At 44.0% G+C, this 21,619-nt stretch overlaps 1 protein-coding gene across 1 annotated transcript in view; it reads left to right on the forward strand.

The window, feature by feature from the left end:
• Positions 1–21,619, forward strand: part of fbxl17 (F-box and leucine-rich repeat protein 17) — a 273,887-nt gene that overhangs the window by 96,957 nt on the left and 155,311 nt on the right. Inside the window, exon 8 of the mRNA XM_084055102.1 lies at positions 4,873–5,003. Within this exon, the coding sequence (XP_083911228.1) occupies positions 4,873–5,003 (131 nt within the window). The remainder of the gene's footprint in view (positions 1–4,872; positions 5,004–21,619) is intronic.

The following is a 21,619-nucleotide window of genomic DNA, read 5'->3' on the forward strand; positions in this document are numbered from 1 at the left end:
GCATAATAATAATAATAATATAATTGCAATAATGATAGAAAATTCTCTTTGAGAAACATTCACTGAATGAAAATCACCGCAGGCAGTTGCTGCATCTTTTTTGGGGGTTGTTTTAAAGTGGTACAACAGGGTGAGGAAAAGCTGGCACTTTAGCGTGCAAGTGTGTGCATGCTAGTATGTTTGTGTGCCCTCGCACAGCAGGTGTATTTTCCAGTGTGTGGTTATGGGTTATGTTGTACGCTGTGTGTGCATACAGTATTGTTGTGTGTGTGTGTGTGTGTGGGGGGGGGGGGGGCTGGCTGACTGAGTGAGTGCTGGCCCCAGAGCAGCTGTGTTTTGCAGGTTTTGGGTGTTTTTTTATTAACAGGGTGAATAATTATCCAGCTGTAACTGCTGCCAGCTCAGAGGGAAAAGGAGACAAACTCTGCCTGGCTGCAGTCCTCAGCCAGGGAGAGACGCAACCTGCCAAAAATCTCACCAAATCCCCCTACGATACCTCTCTCTGTCTCCAGCTTATCTCCCTCTCTCTCTCTCTTTCTCTCTCTCTCTCTCTCTCTCTAACTTTAACTTCCTCTTTGTCTCTCTGTTTCTCCATCTGACACATACTGTACCCTTTCTCTGTCGATGTTCCTCTCCCGATCTCCATTTCTCTCTAACTGTGTGTGTGTGTGTGTGTGTGTGTGTGTGTGTGTGTGTGTGTGTGTGTGTGTGTGTGTGTGTGTGTGTGTGTGTGTGTGTGTGTGTGTGTGTGTGTGTGTGTGTGTGTGTGTCTGTGTCTGTGTCTGTCTGTCTGTCTGTCTGTGTATCTATCTCGTTGCTGTCCGGCAGATAGCAGCTAACTCCATCTTGACGCTTTTGCATCATTGTCCATAAATCAGGGCCATTGAACGCCCTTTGCGTCTGTGTGTTGGTAAAACAAATATTGAACCAATGAAAAGCATTAAAAAGCGCTTCTGACAAAAGCAGCTAACTCCATTGGATCCTCAAACGTTCTGCTAAACCAGCTAAGTCCACCAGAGTTAGCTGGTTTAGCTCATTGGTTCTCAAAGTGGGGTCCGGGGACCCCCAGGGGTACTTGAGGGGGTTCCAGGGGGTCCCCAGCTAAATGATGGACAGGAACCAAATGGACCCTTATGGTTCTGTAACTCTGAGAGTGTACAAATGGAACCAAATGGACCCGTTAGGGTCCATTTGGTTCCATTTGTACACTCTCAGAGTTAAATTAACATTGATTTTACAATATGAATTGGGGTCCCAGAGGTATAAATGCCATTAAATGGGGGTCCCTAGCCTAATGCATGTTAAACTGGGGGTCCTTGAAATTAAAATGGTTGAGAATCACTGCTAGAGAGCCATAAAAACCTTCTCTTATTGGGGTCCCTGGCTTATCTTTTCAAATGGGGGTCCGCGGGGTAATAAGTGTCAATTAGGGGGTCCTTGACATGAAAAAGTTTGAGAACCACTGGTTTAGCTGACTCCAGGCTCCACCCCCTTTTGACCTCCAGCCTCATGGTGAGCTTTGTTCATTGTGATAGTGAGCTAGATCTGTTTCCCTCCTCACTCACTGTCTTCCTCTCTCGCTCTTCTTCTCTTCCTCCTTCCTGATTTTGTTTAGTTCCCCCCCCTTATTCTTGTCTGCTGTGTTGTTCCTCGGATCAAGGAGATAAATGGATAGAAAATAAGCTTTCCTTTGAGTGGAAATGATTAATAAGCCTTGGGGTGAGAACCTTCTACCTTTTATAAAATGGATCAATCATAATCCATCAGCATTGGGAAAACAAACAGAGGCACCAGAGCCCGTCAGTAGGTGTAACTAATTACCAAAAGAGCACATTTTCTTCCACTTTTCTTCAGTGGTGGAAAAAGTACTCAAATGTTTTACTTATGTAAAAGTATCAATACTTCAATGTAAAAGTACAAGTCGGGAATTAACCCATTAAGACCCGAGGCGATTCTTAATTTTTTTTTCTAAATCCCAACAGTTTCTTGAAAAAAAAATCTAAAAATAATGTTTTCAAGATTTTAGTGCCGTGCTATGAGCTTGTAGATCTGCTATTTTTGAATAGCCAAAGAAATCTAAAGTGACACAGATGCGTTCCAGGTCTTAATGGGTTAAAACTGTATTCCGGTAAAAGTACATTTTTGGCATCAAAATGAACTTGAAGTACCAAAAGTTATACAGATTGTCCCATTTCAAGTTTTCAAATGTATAAAAAAAAATACATACACAGAAAATAGCCGATCTACAAGCTCACAATGCGTGCATTGTGAGCTTGTAGATCGACTATTTTCAAATGGCCGAAATGTATATAGGGCTGAAGTGGTTATGGTTAATATACAGTATGTTTTGTAATAATAATCCAAATCTACAAGGCTAGTACTAGTTACTAGTAATTAAAGTTTTCAAATAATTGTAGTTGAGTAAAAGTACAATATTTGCCTCTGAGATGTAGTGGAGTAGAAGTAAAAGTACAGAAAACTAAAAATACCTCAAAATTGTACTTTAAGTAAACTACTTGAGTAAATGCACTTGGTTACACCTCTGCTTTTCTTCTTCCGGGATTTTATTTTCCTCTTTGGGTGGGGGGTTCTTCTGCCAAACGATGGAATATTTTGCTGTTGTGGTTCCTCACAGACAGAATAACAAAGTTACCGGCTGAGCCGTGACTCTGCTCCCCCCATCACCATCTACCAATTTCTCTGCAGATGCTATGCAAATGTTTCCTCGTATCCATGACCCAGCTACAATCTCAGCAAATCGCAGCGCAGGGATGCTGGCCTGTTTTCTTATTCGCCAGCCACATCAATGGGTTGCTCGCAATTGGTTGAAGTGGAAATTGGATTTGGGCGAAGATAAGCGTGTTTTGGAAGATTTTTGAGACCAAATTCACTTTTGAAGCAGGGGCTTTTTTCCTTTTTTTAAATCACATTTTACGGACTGAATAACCATAGAAATTTGAGTTTGAATACATGCATGCTGTGTGTGTGTGTGTGTGTGTGTGTGTGTGTGTGCACTTGTGTGTCTGGTTGTAGTGTAGGTCATGTGTGGTTTCACGCAATGTGAAGAGGGTCACTTAAATACAGATTCTATTTTGGCAAAGCCTTTGGTTTGCAAACAATGCTGCCCCACACACACACACACACACACACACACACACACACACACACACACACACACACACACACACACACACACACACACACACACACACACACACACACACACACACACACACACACACACACACACACACACACAGAGAGAGAGAGATCAGCTACATTATCCATAAATATTTTAGCACTTCGATCCAGCACTAGCCACAGGGGCACATGATGGTGTTTGTGTGTGACTATGTCAGTCGGGCTGTGTGTGTGTGTGTGTGTGTGTGTGTGTGTGTGTGTGTGTGTGTGTGTGTGTGTGTGTGTGTGTTGTACACATGTGTGTGCATGTACTTGATGTGCACATGTTGATGCATACACTACATAACATTGTTGTTTATGTACATTTCTTCCACTTTTGGTGAATACAGCTGCCTTCCTGGCCCATGTTGTTTCATTAATGCAGTATGTCAGTATAACCATGTCTCAGCAGATTCATGTTGATCTGCCTGCCTATTGAAAGTGGTGTATATGCTCTTTTCTCTGAGAAGAGAAGCACACACAGCAGCCAGCCACACAAGACCGTAAAGGAATGAATTGTTTACCTTCAGTGGAGTGTAGCATTAAGCCTGTCTGCCATTGGCTGTCTGCGTGCGTCTGCGTGCGGGCACAGATAAGGGTGTTTGTTTGCATGCGTGTCTTCTTCTGAACACACGGTGAGCCTCTCAGACCCCCCCCTCTTGTCATGTGACTGGTACAGTATGTATGATGTCATGCCTATGGAGCAGACACAGTAGCACTCAGTGATCTTAACACCAATCTTAAGCTTGTTTTCTGTTTAGCCTGGGCCGTGACATTTACCACCGCGCCTCCCTGGCGACTGGCCTCAATATCATGCCTCTATTATCCTTCCTCCCTGCGTGTGTGTGTGTGTTGTGTGTGTGTGTGTGTGTGTGTGTGTGTGTGTGTGTGTGTGTGTGTGTGTGTGTGTGTGTGTGTGTGTGTGTGTGTGTGTGTGTGTGTGTGTGTGTGTGTGTGTGTGTGTGTGTGTGTGTGTGTGTGCTTATGTGTGTGTTTGCCTTTGTAATGCTTATGCCATTCTGAGTGTGTAATGTGTATCAGGGAAAAAACATGCTTTTGGACTTTTTAATGGCCACAAGCTGGAAGGCTTGCAGGAAAATATGGAAGTTTGTGTATTTATTGGTTCATAATCACAAGAGTCACCTCACAAGAGCAAAGCACAACAAATACATTTAACCAGGCCATAAAAAGTGAGACATTTTAGATCAAAGCTGCAATCCATAACTTTCATTCATGTCCTACTCGGGATTCAAACCCGGGTCCCCTGTGCGAATGCCAAAATTGTTACTTTTGAGCTGTAACAGAGAGCACGTTTTGGAAGGCGAGTTATCTCCATTTGACTTTCATGCAATACCTGTCGTCAACCAGTAGTGGCTCTACCCAGCTACAGGATCCTAATGTCTCCATTAGCTCTGTGCATTTTTCAGAAGGTGGCATAGGCATACCCGTTTCCTGTTCTAGTTCATCTTCCGATAGATTTGTTTTATTGGCTCGGCAGCAGATTTGAACCGGAAACACACATGACACCGTCACGTACCGGCGATACATCAATATCAGACTTTTTTACTCCCTAATCGGCATCTGTCCCAGCCCGATAAATCCAGTGTTGGTGGGTCTCTATAATTAATGACTGTGTGTGTGTGTGTGTGTGTGTGTGTTTGTTTATGTGTGTGTGTGCGCTCCCTCTGACAGCTCCGTAACCTGAGTATTCTGGATCTGCGGCACATCTCGGAGCTGAACAACGAGACGGTGATGGAGGTGGTGAGGAAGTGTCATAACCTCAGTTCCCTCAACCTCTGCCTCAACTGGAGCATCAATGACAGGTATGACTGTACGCACGCACACGTTCACTCACACGCACATACTGTACATGCACACTGCCACCACTTGAGGGTACCTTCTTCTGCTCTGGAAGAAACACACACACACACACACACACACACACACACACACACACACACACACGCACACACGCACACGCTAAACAAGCTCAATAAGATCATAAAGAAGGCCAGCTCTGTGGTTGGCCTCCGTATGAAGGGCTGCAGTCAGTCTCAGAGAGGAGGATTAGGGACAAACTAAACTCCATCTTGGTTAACCCCTCCCATCCACTCTATGGCGAGGAGCAGGATAGGGTGAGCACCTTTAGCCAGAGGCTCACTCTCCCCCCGAACATGCACACTGAGCGCTACAGACTCTCATTCATGCCTACTGCCATCAGACTGTACAATGCTTAAAGAACTCTCTTTTTGGTCCTGTGTCGGCCCTGGTCTAGTGTGTCTATGTCCATCTGTGTTTGTCGTGTTCCTGTCTGTCTGTTGATTACGTATTTATTTATTGTTGCACTGTGCTGCTGTAACGCCACAATTTCCCTTTGGGATTAATAAAGTATATCTCATCTCATCTCATCTCTCACACACACACACACGCACGCACACACACACACGCACACACACGCACACGCACACACAGAACTCCTGTCCAAAGCAGAAGTTGTCTTTCCATCTAACTGACTGTCAATGGAAGTACGTACACATGCAGCCATCATAAGAATGAGTGATAGTTTATAGTTGGACAGGCCACACAAACTCTTTCTCTCTTTCTCTCTCTCTCTCTCTCACTTCTTGCCTCTCTCTGTCTCCATTTCTTTCTGTCTATCACTCTTTCTCACACTGTCTTTCTCTTCCCGTCTCTGTCTTTCCTTCTCCCTCTCTCTCCTGCTCTCTGCCCCCCCCCCCTCCCTCTCTCTCCGTGTGTCAGTGTGTGAGTGTCTCAGATGCATACGGTAAGGGGGAGCCCTCTAGAGGACCGGCGTATGAAGGCCAGAGTAAAGCGGTGTCTTCTTTTATTTATCGTCTTGTGTTTTATTCATACGTTTCTATTTAATCTATTGATTTATAGCTGTGTGGCTGTGGCTTCCCTGCCGACTGCGCTCCCACACTGGCTTAAGAGTGTTAACACAATATTGAATTTATCATGCTGCATAGCAACAAAGGATGCAGCAAGCCAAACTCCTCTCTCTATCTCTGTGTGTGTGTGTGTGTGTGTGTGTGTGTGTGTGTGTGTGTGTGTGCGCGTGCGATCACTGTGATGTGTTATTGAGTTTACAGCAGCCATGTGGTGGGAAGGTTATGGTAATGACACCCCACCTCCCTCCAATCAAAAAAACATGGGCGTTTGGCAAAATCCTCTGTGGAGCACATGGTGTTATCAACTTCTTCCCTTCCACACACACACACACACACACACACACACACACACACACACACACACACACACACACACACACACACACACACACACACACACACACACACACACACACACACACACACACACACACACACACACACACACACACACACACACACCCTCTGATTGATTGAGTGTGCATTGATTCCATAATGATATTTACCTCATGGGTTTGGGTGTGTGGGGGATGGGGTGAATTGGGGGGGGGGGGCAGGGGGTGTATGAGTGTCTGAACGGATTTGTCTGCCTCTCTCACCGGTGGGGATTTAAGATGGTGTGTGTGCGTGTGTGTGTGTGTGTGTGTGTGTGTGTGCGTGCACATGCAAGTTCCTGGGGTGTACATGCAATTGGTGGTGGGGGTTAATAAAACCAGCATGAAGCCGAAATACCAGACAAACCCCTCCACCACACACACACACACACACACACACACACACACACACACACACACACACACACACACACACACACACACACACACACACACACACACACACACACACACACACACACACACACACTTTGTCCTAGTCTGCCCCCTTCCCTGTTGTGATGAATCCCCTTCTGTTGACACACTGACTGATCTAATGGCCTCCAGAGAGCCAGCTGTCTTGTCCTGACTAAAGGCTGCAGCGTACTTCTTGCGGAAACAAATTTAATCGGCGAGGTCATAACTACATTAAGTGACGTAATTTGCACAGAAAACGAACACATGATGCGTTCCCCTCGCCGTATCTCTTTTCTTTTTTTCCCCGGCACCTCAAAGATGTTCCATACGGCTGATGACATCACTGAAGATGACGCCAATGTGACCGTCATGTGTGATTGGTCAGAAAACCAGTGGTGGAAAAAGTACTCAAATGTTTTATTTAAGTAAAAGTACCAATACTGCATTATAGACATACTCTGTTACAAGTAAAGGTCCAGAATAAAAACATGACTTGAGTCAAAGTATTGGCATCAAAATATACTTAAATTACTGAAAGTAAGAGTACAAAAATATTTGAAAATAGCAGATCTACAAGGTCACAACGCGTCGCGATGCGACGCGTTGTGACCTTGTAGATAGGCTATTTTCAAATAGCCTAGATATAAAATAGGGCTGAAGTGGTTAATGTATGTTTCATAATGTAATCATTTATATCTGAGAAGGAACTAGTAACTAAAGCTTTCAAATAATTGTTGTGGAGTAAAAGTACAATACCGGTATTTGCCTCTGAGAAGTAGTGGAATAGAAGTAAAAGTATTGAAAATGGGAAATACTCCAGTAAAGTAAAAATTCCTCAAAAGTGTACTTAAGTACAGTACTTACTGTACAACACTGCAGAAAACAAAGAGTGGAGATCCAGGGGGCACCGATGACTGAGTGGTTTAAGGCGCGTACCATATACAGGCTCTGATGCAGCCCTGACGGAGAGTCCCGGGTTCGGTTCCCGAGCCCAGCGGAAACTTTTGCTGCTTTTCACTCCCCGACTCTCTCCCTGTTTCCTGTCGATCGCTATACTATCAAATAAAAGCAAATACAAATCCTCTGTTCTCTCTAGCCCATTGGTTCTCAAAGTGGGGTCCGGGGACCCCCAAGGGTCCTTGTGGGGTACCAGGGTAGGGGGTCCCCAGCACAATTAGTTAATATAGCGTTAGGATCATTTTAACCCCTTCATCCATATTTTATACTTTGGCTATTTTTGAAAAAAAGCAAAGATTTGTGCAAATCTTTGAATATAATTAAAGCTAACATTTATAACTCAAATCTTTACTCCTGGGGGTCCCTGGAACAAAAATGTTTTGAGGTCCGCGGCCAAACACATCATTTTGGGGGTCCTTGACATGAAAACGTTTGAGAACCACTGCTCTAGCCTGAGAGGAACTATTTAGAACAAAAAACAACAACAACTATAGAATACTAATGCAGGAAAGATCGACACAGCATATGGACGGATGCCGTCAGATGGCTCCCCGCCGGGCATTTGTCTTGCCTCCTTGACTCCTCAGAGTTAAATGAACACTCAGGATTTTACTCTGCTGACTGCTGAAGGACTCTCGGTGCCAATGAGAGAGAGGCCCGGTCCCACAGCCGTAAGCTGCTTTACTGTTATGAGATGTGACACAGCCCTGAGTGCAAAGACTGATTTAACACATTGAGACCGGGAACGCATCTGTGTGTCATTTTTAGATTTCTTTGGCTATTCAAAAATAGCAGATGTACAAGCTCATAGCGCGGCACCGAGTGCCGCGCTACGAGCTTGTAGATCTGCTATTTTTGAAAAATCGTTAAAAAATCGTGGCAAAATCTTGGATTATATATTTTTTAAAGCGAACATTTGTAAAATATTTAGTTCCAGGAACCCCCAGAGGCAAAGACTTGAGTTACAAATGTCCGCTAAAAAAAAGGAAAAAAAAGAAAATATTTCCACAACTTTTCATGATTCTTCAAAAATAGCAGATCTACAAGCTCATAGCTTAGCGCGGCACTCGGCGTGGCGCTCGGTGCCTCGCTATGAGCGTGTATATTGAATAGCCAAATAAATCAAAAAATTACACACAGATGCGTTCCCCGGTCTTAAAGAGTTAAAGAGAGGCAGAGGGCTGGCTAGGGGGCAGTGGTAATACACAGTAAAATCCCGAGTGTTAATTTAAGGCTGAGAGTGTAAAAATCGACCTGCTTTGGTGTGAAGGGGGAGAGAGAGAGATAGAGGGAGACGGAGAGCGAGAGATGGACGAGGTGTCATCTGGCAAGCTGTTTGACAATGAGATTTAGAGATTATGGTTGTGTGGTATGGACAGACCTGGCTTATTCTGTTAGTACAATACACTCCCAGAGATATGGAGAGAGAGAGCGAGAGAGAGACACACACAGAGAAAGGTCAAGAGAGACGGTTCGTTTGATCCGTTGAGGTCAAAGATGAGCAGATCAGTAGTATAGCATTAGATTAAACGCATTGTATGCTCTCTGTCATATTCCCCGAAGCCGTGATAACTACAGGCACGAAGCAAACATTTTCCCATGGCACGATTACATACAAAGTCAACGCGAAGGTGCAAATAGACACACATGACCTGAAATATTTGATGTACTTGACATTATGAATATTATGACCTTGAAACACGTGTGTGAGTAATGCAAATAAAACTCATGCGAGTGAAGCGAGGTGAGAATGTGGTTCACGTCCGGTGTGAACACAGAGCTACAAGCACACTTTCACGGCTTGTCCTCGACCAGAAGTGCACGACCCCTCACATCACACTCTACTAAGACTTGAAATAAGAAGCTCGGGTGTGTGTGTGATCATAATGTTTGTTCAGGTGATGACGTGTGAACCGTTAAAAAGGTTGGAAATGATCCACTATTTCCAGGATCAATTTATTCCTTGACAAGGGGCCATCAAAGAGATAGAGCACAGTGGGTGGTAAAGTACTCTGGTCATTATTTTGTCCTCTACTCGCCTCTCCTCTACTCTCCTCTCACCATCTTCCTTGGTAAATGGCAGAAAGCACAGAACGGCATCGGAACACATTAGAAACCCAGCGGCCAGTTCCCAGGAAGTGATGATGACCCCCCCAAAAAATGGACTTCCTGTTGTCACCGTTAGCTAAACGTGATTGTGACAGTGGGATGCCCCCTTTTTTCGGTCACTGTCATTTTGTGGGGGAGAGAAAGTGGTGATGATCTACTGTAGGTGAGTTGTGTGTTGGCCATTGTCGTCTATGTCATGCAGGGACGATGGGAGATGATAACGGGGATGATGGCGTTCTTCAGACCATCTTGTGTCATTTTTAGATTTCTTTGAGCTATTTAAAAATAGCAGATATACAAGCTCATAGCGCAGCACCGAGTGCCGCGCTATGAGCTTGTAGATCTGCTATTTTTTGAAAAATCGTGAAAAATGTTTGCAAATCTTTGAATATATATATTTTTTTAAGCGAAACATTTTTAACTCAAATCTTTGCTTCTGGGGATTCTACAAATGTCTTCTAAATCGTTTTTTTTATTTTTTTTTTATTTTGCTATAATATCAGTGGTTCTCAAACTTTTTTCATGTCAAGGACCCCCAAAATGTTGCTCCAGGGACCCCCCAGAAGTAAAGGTTTGAGTAAAAAAAGTTCGCTTCAAAAGTATATATACATTCAAAGATTTGCACAAATTGTCATGATTTTAAAAAGAAAATAGCAGATATACAAGCTCATAGCGCGGCACTCGGTGCCGCGCTATGAGCTTGTATATCTGCTATTTTTGAATAGCCAAAGTATGAAATAATGGTTAAAGTGATTACACAGATGCGTTCCCGGCTTCAATGGGTTAACAAACAGTGTGGTGCCAGAAACAAATGGCGAGCGAGCGTCACTTGCCTTCCACAGCAAAGTAGCGAACGGAGTGTCAACGAAGAGCGGCTCGGCTTTAATCCGTGGCTCTCTGTCTCCTTTTGTCATCTTGTGGAAACTGTGGGAGGGTGCCCGGTTCTGGGCTTGTGTGTGTGTGTGTGCATGTGCACGTACCTACGCATGAGCTTGTGTGCCTTTTTGTGCACGCTGGACCATCCATTTTTTAAAATGTTTTTTTCTTTTTCGTTTTAACCACTTAAACCCTATACTTAGTTGACCGGAGTCCACCAGGGCTCTATACTTGGTTCGCTCCCCTTTCCCCTTTACACCAAATCTCTTAGCCGAGAATAGACGATATACGTACGAGCTCACAATGCATAGCAACGCCATGAAAATAATGCACTTTGACCTTTTTGTTACCTCGAACTAACTCGCTACTTTAGAAAAAAGGAAAGGGTCTGGAGTGCTCGGTAGTCCAAAAAAGTACAATGAAGGTTGGAGCAACAAAGGGAAAAAAACATTTAGCATTTTGTTAAAAACTGTGACGTCACAGTCACAGTTTTTAACTAAATTAAATGATGAAATAACCACCTTAATAAAGGCTTTTTTAACTTTTCCCTTGTAACTCGCTTGTGTGTGTGTGTGTGTGTGTGTGCGCGCGCATGCAATTGTGTGTCTATCTGTGTGCGTCTGGACATAATGTTTGGGTAACAGTGGGTGAAACCTCAGTGGTTTTTTTTTGTCTAAGAGTCAGCATTTATTCTGCTAAGATTAACCCTGCCTCTGAACACAAGAACTGTTTCTGTTTCTAAGTGTGTATGTGCTTGTGCGTCTTTGTGTTTCTGTCTGTGTTTGCATGTACTGTACAGTATAGGTTTCTGACTGTGCATGTGTACTGATGTGTGTATTTTTTGTGTGTTTCTGTTTATGACCACATATTTGTGCTGGTGTTTGTGTATGTGTTTATGACCGTGCTGGTGTAGGTGATTGTGATCATACGGTATGTGTGTGCTGGTGTGTGTGTGTATCTGTAATTGAGCGAGGTCTGGTCAGTTGGCCTTTGGTCCATGTTGAAAGGAAATGCATGGAGTGAGTGAGTCATGTCTTATGGGGTCTGTATTGTTCGAACTCTGGCATGTCCCAAATCCCCATGGTACTCCCTTTACACACACACACACACACACACACACACACACACACACACACACACACACACACACACACACACACACACACTCACGCTCTCTCTTTCCGACAGCTTCATTTAAACAAGGAAATCAATTTCCGCTCAACCTCTCTCTTCTCTCTCTCTCTCGCCTCTCTCACTCACTCTCTTTCCACATTTCTCTCTCTCTGCATATCTCCTTGCCTTATGAGCATCACAAATCACAGCCTCAAATTGGCTGTTATACATTCTTTGTCATCTCTTATTGAAATCAAACAAGACGAGCGATGTCCGCAGGCCTTCCCTGACTTTTTCCATGAGTTTTTTCTTTTTTTAATAACACTGTGAATAATACAGCAGCATTCCCCCCCGAAAACCGACCCTTTGGACGTGCCTTCTTTGGAGCAGTGAATCTCACGCTGAAGGACTCTCTCAGTCTGAGGCTAACAGCCAGCTGGCAGAACTCGCCATGCCTGTAGAAGTGTCCGCTGATCACATAATGCGTTTTAGTCTGATATGAGATTACACGGCTGCTGGATCAATGACGTTTCATGGAGCCATTGGCCGCCGTATAGATCATTGTAGGACCATCTGGAATGCAGCCTTAACGCAGTCTTATATGGCCAACAGTGTTAACCCCCCCCCCCCCCAAACACACGCACAAACACAAGAAGGAGGGGTTCTGGAGGGAACTGCAAAATTACACTCTAGGTTCACGAAGATGATAGAAGTCAGTGATGCCGGGGTGTCTACAGATGGCGTACTGTAACCTTGCTTTCATAATCCCCTAATAAGGTGTTTTATTTTTAGTCCCCGCCATCCCTTTTTCTTTTAGGTGTGGGTTGTCTGAACGCTGTGGAAAAGGGCCATTCCAGTGCCCCTCGTCTCTGCTCTCGCTCTCTTGCGGTTTCGGTATTGGTTCCAAAGATCCACGTGCCACACACTGCCACTCCTGAGAGTTTCATGCTGCTTTTGATCCTCATAGGTGCCAGGAAATCAAGACCGCGTGTTAGTGTTCAGCTCTCAAATAAAAAGAAACAAACAAACTAAAATAAATCAAACCTTCCACCCAACAGTGTGATGGAAGCGAATGATTAGGTACAGAGTCACACGTTCCCTCTCTCTTTCCCTTCCCTCCCTTCTGTCTCTCATCTCGCTCACTCGCATATTTGCAGGGTCTCTCTGTTCCTCTTTTTACTCTCTCTCTCTCTTCATCCCGTCTCTCCCTTCCTGCCGCTCTCTCCCTCTCTCTTTTTCTCCGTCTCATTCTTTGTTTATCCCTCTCTCTGCCTGTGAGAGAGGCAGACAGTGAGATGATTATTTCTGGCAGGTTGGCTGTAAAAGCGTGCTATGATAAACATGCTGGCACGGTTATTAATTTTGAGTAATGGCAGCGTCAGACTCCAGTACCTTGATAAGTATCAGTGACAGAGGAAACCCTGTGAGGAGACACACAGTGAAGCCATGCAGGCTGGAGCTCCACACTAAACAACTACAATGCAGCACCATGGCTACGGGCCAGCACCCATCCAAGGCCACGCACACCTCCTTCTAAAGAGCCTGCAACTCTGACTGTACACAGTGCAGTCCTCGGTGTTACTCAAATACACTGAGGACTGCACTGTGTATAAAGGCAGGAGGAAATGACACTTAGATTCATTATCTTTCACTTACAATATTTGTAGTATCTCATATTTTTTAGATTTTTCTGATTTTCTTTAAAAATAAATGGATGGTAGTCTTTACGTGTATGTTCTGTATGTTGGGAGATTTGTTAAGATAAGTTAAGCCCTTTATTGATCCCGTGAGGGAAATTCAGTCGCCAAAGGCAGCACTGCAGTTAAGATACAGTTACAGAGAAAGAAAAAGTGTATGACAAACACTACTTTAACCTCTTCATTTTATATTTATTCTATTATTAATATTTTTTACATCTTAGCTATATTCATTGTGGCGTTCTGATTTTAATAGGCAGGCCTATTAATATATTGCAGATAATAGGTGAGTTGAGGTCCAGTGTGAGCTCCAGGCAGCTCATGCCAGCAGCCGTGCAGAGACAGTCGGCATGTGTCTCTGGAGGCTCTAATAGGTGAACACATCTGCCCTCTGATTGGCCCTCGCTCGACTCTGTCGCTGCTCATTTACATACATCTGAATCTCTCAAACTGTTTTCTCAGTTGCAGCGTTTCTTTTTTCTCACCTGCTGTCTAGCTCCTCCATGTCGCTCAGTGTAAAGCAGCAATCATTGGAAATGAATGACTGCTGGTTGCTTTTCACTTGTTTTCGCTTCCGGTGTGAGTGCGGGGTCTGTGGTTGGACGACGTGAGTAGACAGCATGCAGCTGTGGGGGTATAATGTTCTGTTTTTGTTTTGTAACTGTAGTCTTTCAGTGGTAGTGCAACAAACAGGAGTCTGAATTGGAGTCTGAAATTGACTTAAAGGGATATTTCACTTTCAAAAAAACTTTCAGTCATTTTATAGTTTACTCAGGCTTTTGTGAGCACCCCAGACCGTTTTTATGTTGTGTGATTCATTATTTAGATATTTAACATTCATTTTATCAGACACGCCCCCTTCCTATACAAACCCATTATAACTTCAAACTCCATTTTTAACATGTTAGATTCATCAAAAACACCCGTCCTTTTTTCTGGTGACTCTCCCTGCCCTCCTAATACGCGAGGGGGCCGTGTTTTTTCGATTACCTTTTTCATTTATTTTATTTAATGTTTTTATTGTATTTCCTTTTTTAAATTTTCAAAAAAATATATTAAAAAGAAATGAAAAAAAATATCGAAAAAACACGGCCCCCTCGCGTATTAGGAGGGCAGGGAGAGTCACCAGAAAAAAGGACGGGTGTTTTTGATGAATCTAACATGTTAAAAATGGAGTTTGAAGTTATAATGGGTTTGTATAGGAAGGGGGCGTGTCTGATAAAATGAATATCAAATATCTAAATAATGAATCAAGCAACTTAAAAACGGTCTGGGGGGCTCACAAAAGCCTGAGTAGACTATAAAATGACCCAAAGTTTTTTTGAAAGTGAAATATCCCTTTAACCCATTGAGACCTGGAACTGTGCCATTTTTAGATTTGAGCTAAAAAGCATTATTTTACACTTTGGGCTATTCAAAAATAGCAGATATACAAGCTCATAGCGCGGCACCGAGTGCCGCGCTACGAGCTTGTAGATCTGCTATTTTTGAAAAATCGTGAAAATGTGTGCAAATCTTTGAATATATATATTTTTAAAGCGAACATTTTTAACTCAAATCTTTGCTTCTGGGGGTCCCTGGAACAAAATATTTTGATGGGGGGTCCGCGGCCAAATACATATCATTTTGGGGGTCCTTGACATGAAAAAGATTGAGCACCACTGATATAGAAACATACGTTTTTCAGAAAACTGTTGGGATTTAGGAGACATGTAGAATCGGCTTCAGGTCTCAATGGGTTAACATTGTTCGGTTGATGAAAACAAAACTGCTCGCCGCCATAAACTTTACACAAATAGTCTACCGGTGTTGAGATTCTCCCTGTTGACGAGTTTGCCGTCTGTCATCTTAGTTATTATTGTTATTTTACCCCATGAGCTGTTAAGGCGGATAAGGTGCACTAATGAGTTGCAAAATACAGTACACCAGAGAGAATTTTGATTTAGTGTGATCACAGTCTCCAAAAGGTGATACAGTGTATCCTTTAAAGTATGTCTGCACTGAGCCCGGCTTTGCATTCTCATCTATTCTCCACAAATTCACTGTTTGTCTAATCATTACCTCTGTAGAGGTGATGGTTTCGCTTTTTAGCTTTTCGCTTGAGGGTATTTCATCTCACCTGCACAATTTGCTCCTTACATATGACTTCTTTGTGTCCGATTTTATTTTGTTTTGCAAGAATAAAACAGCGAAAACGTGCACATCAATTATTCAGGTACAGCAGTTTCCCTCCCACTCGCGTTCGCAGGTTCTGTTTTTTCCCTCATCTAGACTGGATGTAAGTGCTCATAAAAATAGGAGAAGCCACATTTCTCTCTCGTTTCAAACTCGCAGACTTCCATGCCTCTCACCAACAACAGCGTCATTAGTGTCATTTAACGAAATGGTTGGTTTCAAAGAGCCAGCATTCATTTTAGCTTGGTCAGGCCTGTACAATAATGGGGCCCTTTTATTTCCACCAAAATAGACCTGTGTGTATGTTTATGTCTGCACATGTTCACAAATATGTGTGTACAGTATATGTATCCATAATCCATATCTATCTATCTATCTATCTTATCTTATCTTATTTATCTATCTATTGTATGTGTGATGTCTATTATTTGTATATACTCTATGGACCCCCTGAGTGTCTTATCTGGAATAAAGTTTGAATTGAATTGAAATTATCTATCTATCTTTCTATCGATCAATCTAATCCTATCTATCTGTGTGTATATATGCCTGTCTGCCCATCTTGTTACGTTATCCTTGCACATGTGAGTCTGTGCATGTACATGCAGTACATATGGCTGTGTGGCTCTGCGAATGCCCTTCCCTCTGGGAGCCCCTCTGGTTCGGTCCCCCCAGAGAGAGGCACTTAAAAGCAGGCTGCGTTTGTTCACCCTCCAGCTGGATCTGTGGGTCATGTGTAAAAGCGATTTGAGTCGCTTGGAATCAGGGCGTCTGCAGAGCAGATAGGTAATGTAATCACATGGAGAAGTTACTCACGAGTGCTCAGCTGGCACGCAACCAACACACCAGTTCCTTGTGACACTTTAAGGCAGTGATTTGGGGGGTGAGGTGGCATCTGTCTTGGCCGTGGACATGGATGGGACCATGATGCTTCATCCATGAACATGTGTTCATCAATTCAGGCATTTCTCGTTACATGGTAAATGTTCTGCATTTCTGTAGTTTTCCATTTTACTGTGGACATTATTCCCATCAAGCATTCAGTTTAATTGGCCTTAAAGTGATGCTAATCGAAGCAAAGCTTTTGAGAACAGCAAAAAAATATTGCATTATGAAAAAGTGAATGTACTGTAATTAGCTTTTTATGTTTTTTCCTGTATAAATGTAAAATACTCAAACATTGTTTTGCTATAGTTTGGGGTTACAGGTGGCATGCAGCAGGGGCTCTACTTATCATGGTCATACATAGCCTGGAGGTCAGAATGTTTCTGGTATAATCTGAATGATAAAGGGATGACGGGGCCATTCCATGCTGGGAGACCTGCCTCTTTGGCCTCTGGTTCAGGAACAAAGCTGTAATTTTCGTTGACTTCCTCTGTTCTCCGTGGCTTTTGAAGGACTGGGTCCGATGAATAAAACAAGCCATATTCCAAAGTATTCTTTTATATCCGCTCGTCCTTTTATGCCTTATTTATTTTTTTATTGTCAAAAGAGCACATGTCCTAATGCCCTTGTTGCCGGCCCACCAGCACACAGAGTAATATTGCTTTGTTCTTGTTAGTTTAACTGCGCCGCTTTATTGATATGAGCCCCTCCTTCCCTTGCTTCCTCACTTACTGCCTGTTGCCTTCTATCCCCTTCTTTGCCTTCCTGCCTTTCCTTTCCTCCCGCCCTTGCAGTGGTGTAAAGTAACTAAGTACATTTACTTAAGTACAATTTTGAGGTATTTTTTACTTTACTGGATTTCCAATTTTCTATACTTTTACTTCTACTCCACTACATCTCAGAGGCAAATATTGTACTTTTATTCCACTGCAATTATTTGAAACCTTAGTTACTAGTTACTTTGCAATTATGACTTATTATTTTATAAAACTTACATTAAAGGACAACTTTAGTTTTTGACAACCAAGGTTTATATTTTAGCTTGTAATTAAAGTAAATAAAAGATGAGTGTTATTTTTTATTTATTTACTGCTTTCTACAGTTTTGGCAATTTTTGCAATATTTTTTACAGTGGGCGGGGGCATTCTGTCCGGTGGCTAAATATGCCTTTTTTACACAATAAAAAAGGTCCTGTGGTCTTTGATGGCCAGATGTGAGTTATTGGGGGCTAGAAGAGCTACTGTAAATAATAATAAAGAAAACACCGGGTTATTGTGTAAAAAAATACATATTTAGCCATCGGACAGAATGCCCCCGCCCACTGTAAAAAAGATCGCGAAAATTGCTAAAACTATAGAAAGCAGTACATTTAAACATTTTAACACTCATATTTTATTTACTTTAATTACAATCTAAAACATAAACCTTGGTTGTAAAAAACTAAAGTTGTCCTTTAAGCACTTTAGCCCTATTCTATACATAGGCTATTTGAAAATAGCCGATCTACAAGCTCACAACGCTCCCCACCCTCTCTCCATCTCATCCCATCCCTCCATCCTCCCTACAGCATTGCCTCATTCTTATTGCTTTTTGCTCGATTGTGTGATCCCACATACTGTACATGCACACACACACACACACACACACACACACACACACACACACACACACACAAAGATGATAGCAGGGGGAAATGGCACAGTCAAAAGGGTAGAGTACAATTCATAGGCCACGGAGCAGCAGGGGTTTAGCCAGCCTAAATTAATTTACTGCTTTCCATTGAACTGCTGTGTCCCAGGTGTGCAGGCCGGCGCCGCCGCCGCCGCCATTGTGTCAGCAAGTCTCCTTTTCTGTTCAGCTACCTGTTTTCTGTGTGACGAGAGCAGTAATTAGCCACCACTGTTGAGGAGTGTAATTGCGTGTAGCCATGTTTCTGCTACTGGGGGAGGCTGGGAAGTGAACAATTTTTATGTAAATGTTCACAATCAGGGGAGGGAGGGGGCACCGGATTTGAAAAATTACCCAGGGTTCTGAGGGAGAGAGAGAGAGAGCGAGAGGCCATTTCCTATAGCCAAAGGAAATTATACGTATCACGGCAAAAGGGAGTGTGGGAGTGTGTGTGTTTATATGGGGGGGGGGGGGGTGTATCTGTGTTATGTTATTTTGTGTATATGACTGGGTGTGTGTGTGTGTGTGTGTGTGTGTGTGTGCCTGTTAGTCTCTGGGGAGGAGTGTAGCGAAAGGTTTAATGCTGCGTGGCTGATTTACTATTTCAAATTGGTTTTTTAAACAGTGCTGTCAGATGGGAGTTGAGTCAGGAGTTTAATTGGAGTTATTAGGTGGTATTGTTGTTCACCTGAGGCTCCTGGGGATAAACACCACACACTGACTGTCAAACCTCGGCAAGCTTTTGTGTGTGTGTGTGTGTGTGTGTGTTGCCTATGAAATCCCAGCACAACACCTTACTTACAAGCCCCAAGCTGGCAATGGAACTCCCAACATGTTTCAGTCATCTATTATTGAGGGAGCAGAGGCAGAGTAGAGCTTAGTTACAGCTGAAAACAGGTACAAAAGTTGATGTGTGCGTGTTGTTGATAAGTGAGCTGCCATTGTGCAGCTCTCATTCACTTTATTGCTCTCCTTTGATCCCCACTAACCACATAAATGGTGTCATTTTGTGCAGAATACACTACACGTGGGTGTGTGTGTGTGTGCGTATTTATCCTTGCCATTAACATGCCAGCATGCAGAGTGATCGACCTTAATGTTCACGCATGCACACACGCGCGCAGGCAGACACACACACACACACACACACACACACACACACACACACACACACACACACACACACACACACACACACTCTGTTCTCTCTCTCCACCCTATCCTGCCCAGGCCAGGACATATGGCCTGTCTGTTTTGATCAGACACCCGGCGTCTGACCCTCGCATTTAATGTTCGGTTGGAGCCGAACGATGCGTAAACACTCTCCAGATGCCCCCTGGAACTCTCTGGAAAATGTGCCTAACTCCTGGAAACTTTCAACTTTATCATTTTTATTTGGGCCCCAACCCCATTTGATACAGAAATTTCCCCCGTTCTCAAAGTAAGCAGATGTGTGTTTGTGTGTGTGTGTGTGTGTGTGTGTGCGTGCGCCTCACATTTACGAGTATGTGAACGTGTGTGTGTGTGTGCCTGCATGGCTGGCTGTATGTGCCTGTGCCAGTGCGTGTGTGTGCATTTTCGCCCAGACACAGTGGTTTTTCTATGATGTCCTCGTTTGTGTCACAGGGTCGGACTCGGCTGACCAGCGATGTTGCCTTTACCCGTGCACAGTGCTATCCACGTCTGAGGTTTGTTTCCATAGCTGCTGTGGGTGGACACAGCCCGACAAACCAGGCCAACGCACGTCAGCGAGCCTCGCCTCAGAGCCCCCACTGCTTTATGATGAGTCACGGGTTCAATTCGGCCTGCAGGCACCCCCCCCTCCCCCCTAAAAAAAATGTTTAATGTTCGAAAAAAAATGTTTAATGTTCGAACAACGTTCATATTTCAAGTCGACGTGTGGCAAATTAACGGCGATAGACATCGACCCGACGTTTAAACATTGACTCTGTCGGACCCGAGGAGGGGCTTATCGGATGCTTGGCTTTCGTGGTGTATCAAAGCTCCCTAGGTTTTCTCCTATACCCCCGTCCCCCCACACCACACCACACCACACCACCAGCCCCCCGTCCCCCCCCCCCCTCCCCCGCTGTTGGGGGTCCTCTTCCATTAGCTACTAAGCCTTTGTCAGATTGCGGAGCTGTGAAGCGGTCCCCTATCACCGCTGCTAGCGCTATTCTCCAAGTCCCAGTCTATTCAGCTCACGCCTCCACCCTTCAGAGACTGGTAATAACTATTTGCTCAGGCTTATACATCCTGCCCCCCCCCCCCCCCCCGCATGTACACACACATGCACACATGCACATGCACGCGCGCACACACACACACACACACACACACACACACACACACGCACACACACACCACCCACTTCCCCCTCCATACCGCTCATTCGCCTCCTCCGTCCTTTTTTTCCAGTCCTTCCCTCCACTCCTTCCCGTCCTTCATCCCTCCCTCCATCTATCCCCAGGTCCCCAGCTCTTACCTTCACAGTGATCACTATTTAAACTTTCTCCGCTCCAGGGTCCTATCAGATCCCTTGGAAGCCCAAGACTATTAAAGGAGGTCTCTGGAGCTTAGCCAGGGCATATGTAACATACGTATCGCTGTGTGTGTGTGGACCGTATGTGTGTTCCACTATGGAAGAGAAACTGTGTTGAGGTGTAAGTGTGTGTGTGTGTGTGTGTGTGTGTGTGTGTGTGTGTGTGTGTGTGTGGGGGTGTTTGGGGGGGGGGGGGGGGGGTTATGGGGTTTTCAGTATGGACAAACTGTGTGTGTGTGTGTGTGTGTGTGTGTGTGCGCGCACAGGGGCTTAGAGGGTATCTCCTTTTTCATCCTCTGAATCTCCAATAAGAGCATGAACTCTGGTGGGAAATCTATTGGCAGCAGATTCAGAAGATTACGGAAATTCAGCCTAGCGGGAGGCAGTATAAAAGCTGTGTGTGTGTGTGTGTGTGTGTGTGTGTGTGTTATGTGGGGGGTAAGAGTTTTATCATAACCCGTAGAGCATAAAGAATATGAATAAAGAGTTTGGTGGTGTCGATCTTTTGACCTTGTGGTATGAGGTTTTGCCCCCCCTCGTTCAACCAAATGGGAAAACAATTCAACCGCTGTCTGTAAAGCACACCCAGCATGCACGTACGTGCAAGTACAAACTCTTGACAAAAACAGGCCCCCCTCCTTACACACACACACACACACACACACACACACACACACACACACACACACACACACACACACTCACACTCTCACTCTC

The sequence above is a fragment of the Gymnoscopelus microlampas genome (assembly GCF_963454915.1).
Source record: "Gymnoscopelus microlampas genome assembly, chromosome: 4".
Classification (NCBI taxonomy): Eukaryota; Metazoa; Chordata; class Actinopteri; order Myctophiformes; family Myctophidae; genus Gymnoscopelus; species Gymnoscopelus microlampas.